At 37.0% G+C, this 4,020-nt stretch overlaps 1 protein-coding gene across 1 annotated transcript; it reads right to left on the bottom strand.

The window, feature by feature from the left end:
• Nucleotides 1-424: 424 nt before the first annotated feature.
• LOC139891813 (uncharacterized) lies at nucleotides 425-3,717 on the bottom strand. Its single transcript, XM_071874819.1, has 3 exons — nucleotides 3,005-3,717; nucleotides 2,442-2,629; nucleotides 425-1,203 (listed from the first exon to the last, which is right to left on the bottom strand). The coding sequence occupies exons 1-3, from the start codon at nucleotides 3,588-3,590 to the stop codon at nucleotides 592-594; spliced, it is 1,386 nt and encodes a 461-aa protein (XP_071730920.1). The 5' UTR covers nucleotides 3,591-3,717; the 3' UTR covers nucleotides 425-591.
• Nucleotides 3,718-4,020: the final 303 nt, after the last annotated feature.

Below are 4,020 nucleotides of genomic sequence, written 5' to 3' on the forward strand. Positions count from 1 at the left end.
ATGTGCCAGGCATGTGAGGGTTTAAAACGTTAGTTGTTGACATAAGTTAGTCGATTGGACCCCCCATGCAACTATTACAAAGCACGGTGACCCTCCAAGTTGAAATAATACTTTTGGACTACGTTTGCTGTTTTGAACAAACCACAGGGACCCCCGTGCAATTTTGTCATTAATTAAATCAAATATTATACCAAAACACTTGTTAAATTATATACAGTAGGACTTATGGTTCATGACTGAGTTATGATAGATAGTTTTTAGATGGTCATGACTCATGGTACAAATTCCGTCAATAGCTGTGTGGTATTCAAAACGTGTGCACATGCGATGTACGGTCCGTTGAGTCCTACATTTTCAGGTAATAGACTCTGACGAACCTTAATACTCCATCTATATATATAATAGAGAAGTATAAACATGAAGAACCTTATTGTCGGACAATCTTATCCAGATATAATTACAAGTGTAACAATCCCAAGGGCCATAATTAAATTTGCAGCAACTGTAAACAAAATATTCACAAAAGCAACACCACAAATAATTCATTCATTTAACAAATTAAAAGAAAAGACTATTGCGTCATCATCATCATCATGCTACATCAATGTCATCAACATCAAGCCAATCACTAGATCCTTTCCCCTCGGAGTTACGTGCACCACTTACCTGGCCATGGTCAACAGTCGAAGAATCACTGCCAAGCTGGACCCAATCTGGTGAGTCTTTTGTAGGGGGGGCATCTCCATCGTCATCCTCAAGATCGCTAAATGATACATCCTCATCATTTTCAATGGGAATTGTATTTGTTGTTGTTGTTGTACCAGTAACGTTCTCTGAGTTATCTTCCTTCAACCAATCATCTTCATCTTTATCTGTTTCATCTTCCGTTTTGGTCTCCTCTTTTCGTGGTTCCTCTTGGATAACTGATTTGTCTACGATTCTAACTTCTTCTTCAGTTGGAATGGGATGCTTTTCAGTCTCTATATCAACTAATCTAGTCGAGGTTGTTGCTTTAGTTTTAGATATCTCAAGTGGGACGGATTCTGACTTGATAACAGATGGCACCGGACGATCCTGTTCTTGAAAAGGATCAGGTTTAAGTTGAGAATAAGAAGAAGTGTTTTGTGATACATCCTCCTCTTTAGTCTGCATGTTTGTACGGCCCTTCAACTCGTATTTCAATGCCGCTCTGGCTTTCACAACCTGCAATGACGGCATATTAGATTGCAACCTATCAACTAATTAATCGAGTTACAAACACCAATACTTGGGATGGGGTGCGTGTAAGAGAAATAGTTGTTGGCTGATGAACAGAAAAAATCATGCAATTCATGTCATAAACAATTAAAAATGGCAACAAAATTGAGCACAGAACAAGAATGGATGGGGTCCAATGCTAAAACGATCAGAACCATTCATACGATCTAGCAGGTCAACAAAACTTCTTTAAGGAAACTTTTTTTGAAGTTAACTTGTTACTGGTGAATTAACAAAACGAATACAAATGACTCCATCTTCATAAAACAGTGGGGTCATAGGTGAGATCATGAACCATCAACTAAAAGGCTAGATCGTAATTCATTCATTAACTGGTGAAATGACAATCCTTAGTTAAAGAGACAGATTAGATCAATAGTTTACACTTTACACAACTCAAATCTCACCCTATTAATATGCCCACTTGAAATATTTTTCTGTAGAAGCAATAAAAAATAAGCCTATATGCCCTAAAATTGCACCATTTTCCATTGTAACTAACAAATAAAATCTACCTTCCTAGAGAAGAGAGCCATTGATGAAATGTCCATATGATATCAAGTGTCTAGACATTATCCGCCAATGAACAGAAACTTAAATGTTATCCATACATACAAATACAGACGGTGTTCATATTTATGGTATCTCAAACGAAAACACTTCTTAGTGAAAACACCCTGGAATACTCTCCAACGGATACTTAAAAGAGCCCTACATGAATTGTGTGAAGAGGATTCACACCATAACTTGTATACTAACCCAAGCAATAATGTGCACGTTCCTATCATAGGAACGCATAAATAACTACCCACTGTTCCAATTCAGATAAATACATGGTATATACGTTGATGTGATAAGGTCCCCGTATGTTAACCTAACAACGTATTAAAATGTAGAAAAACATATCCCCTTCAAATGCCCAGCAAAATTTAAAATTCTAAAATGTTTAATACTTAAAGACTAAGACTATTATTGGCTATTACCTAAGGTCAACTTCTGTTATGATGACTTTTTATCATTCTTAATTTCTTTGTATCATAATTAAGCAGAGAGATAGCATAAAAACATGACAACAAGGACGGACCTTTACAGATATAGGTTCCCATCACCATTACAGTTTCATATTAGCCCATAAAAAGAGAACACAATTATCCTAAATTATGTTTACTTCATAGCAAACTTACCTCTGGTGTTGAAAGAAGTTCAGCAGCCTGAGGTTCAAGTCTAGGATGCAGAAGCACAAAATATATCTTCCAGAAATTACTTTCACTCATATAACCGGGACAAAGCTCAATCCTAAGTGCAGCCAACCTCGGTGCTAAGCTTTCAACAGTCAAAGCATGCTGTTGTTGTGCATCAGACAGCTCAAAATCTGCAATGGATGAAAAAACAACAATTTTATAAATGACACTGCCACATACATACAATAAAAACTTTTATTTTGAAATATCCAACAAGACCTAGTCCCTTTTCATTAATCTAACTCCAAGCTCTATTATAATACATTATTAAGAAACACACAAAAGCATTTAATTATCATATTTGACTTGAGAGCAACTCATTGCAAAATTTGAAGACAAACATTGACTGAACACAACCATTAAGTTCTAAAAACTTCAACAATGCTAGTATACGGCCCAACTAGTGATCACAAATTATTTAATCAAGTAATGCATATCCAGTTATAATCCAAATATTACATAAATAAATTCAAACACAACACTTTATTACAAATAAATATATATACCTTGGCTATCATCATTATCATCATCATCTGGTAATGGAAAATCAAGCCAAGTTTCAGGATGCATTGTAATATCCCTAACAAAAGCCACAACTTCATCAGTAACACCAAGTGTTTGAGCATCACTAGACAGCATATAATCATCATCATCATCATCAGGTGATAATTGCAGAAAATTAGAAGCTAATTTGGTAATGTCAGATACATCAATATTATTAGACAGCTTCGATATTCCACTACGAAATCTCCCTCCGATCTCCGCAAAATCTCTCCGGATTCCAGCAATAGGTTCCGGAGCTCCATCATCCGGATCAGATTTCGAATTCGACGGTTCGGCAGATGGCGGTGGCGCTAGAAACGATGCGACGCCCCAAAATTGACGAGTTAGGGTTTTTGTGATTTCTGATAAGTCCTCTTTCACTCCACGTCCTGGAGTTAACGGCGAATCGTTGTCATCTTCGATTACTTGTTCAGGTTTTTCAATTGTGTTGTTATTGAGCGGATGCTGTTCGGTGACGTCATTGTTTTCGTCATCGTTATCGAGGTCGAGTTGGAGGGTGTTGGCGATGGATCGAGCGAACCATGACATTATGGAATCGGAAGATTGAAAGAGATTCAGATCGCCGGTAGCGATTGGGATATAGCTTGATCAGAAGAATACAGATGATAGCTTACTTCTACGCAAGCAGCTTGACCGTCATACAATGGGGTCTCGTTATAATTTAGTGGAATTTTAATTATACGATTTAATTTAATTTAATTTAAAGGTCCATTACATAGACACGTAACTTCACAATCCAATTTGTGTATTTGGTGCTGGGAGGAAATTGAAACGATCAACCATCTTTTGTTACATTGTAAGTGGTCGTTCAAGATTTGGTCGGCTCTTTTATCTTGGTGGAAGCTTGAATGGGTTATTCCGGCCTCAATTGAAGACTTTTCTTTTGATTGGTTCTATGGTATGGGTATTAAAGCGTTCAAGTTTTGGAAGTTGATTGGCCCCGCAACGATTTGGGCGA

This window comes from Rutidosis leptorrhynchoides, chromosome 2 (genome assembly GCF_046630445.1).
Source record: "Rutidosis leptorrhynchoides isolate AG116_Rl617_1_P2 chromosome 2, CSIRO_AGI_Rlap_v1, whole genome shotgun sequence".
NCBI lineage: Eukaryota > Viridiplantae > Streptophyta > Magnoliopsida > Asterales > Asteraceae > Rutidosis > Rutidosis leptorrhynchoides.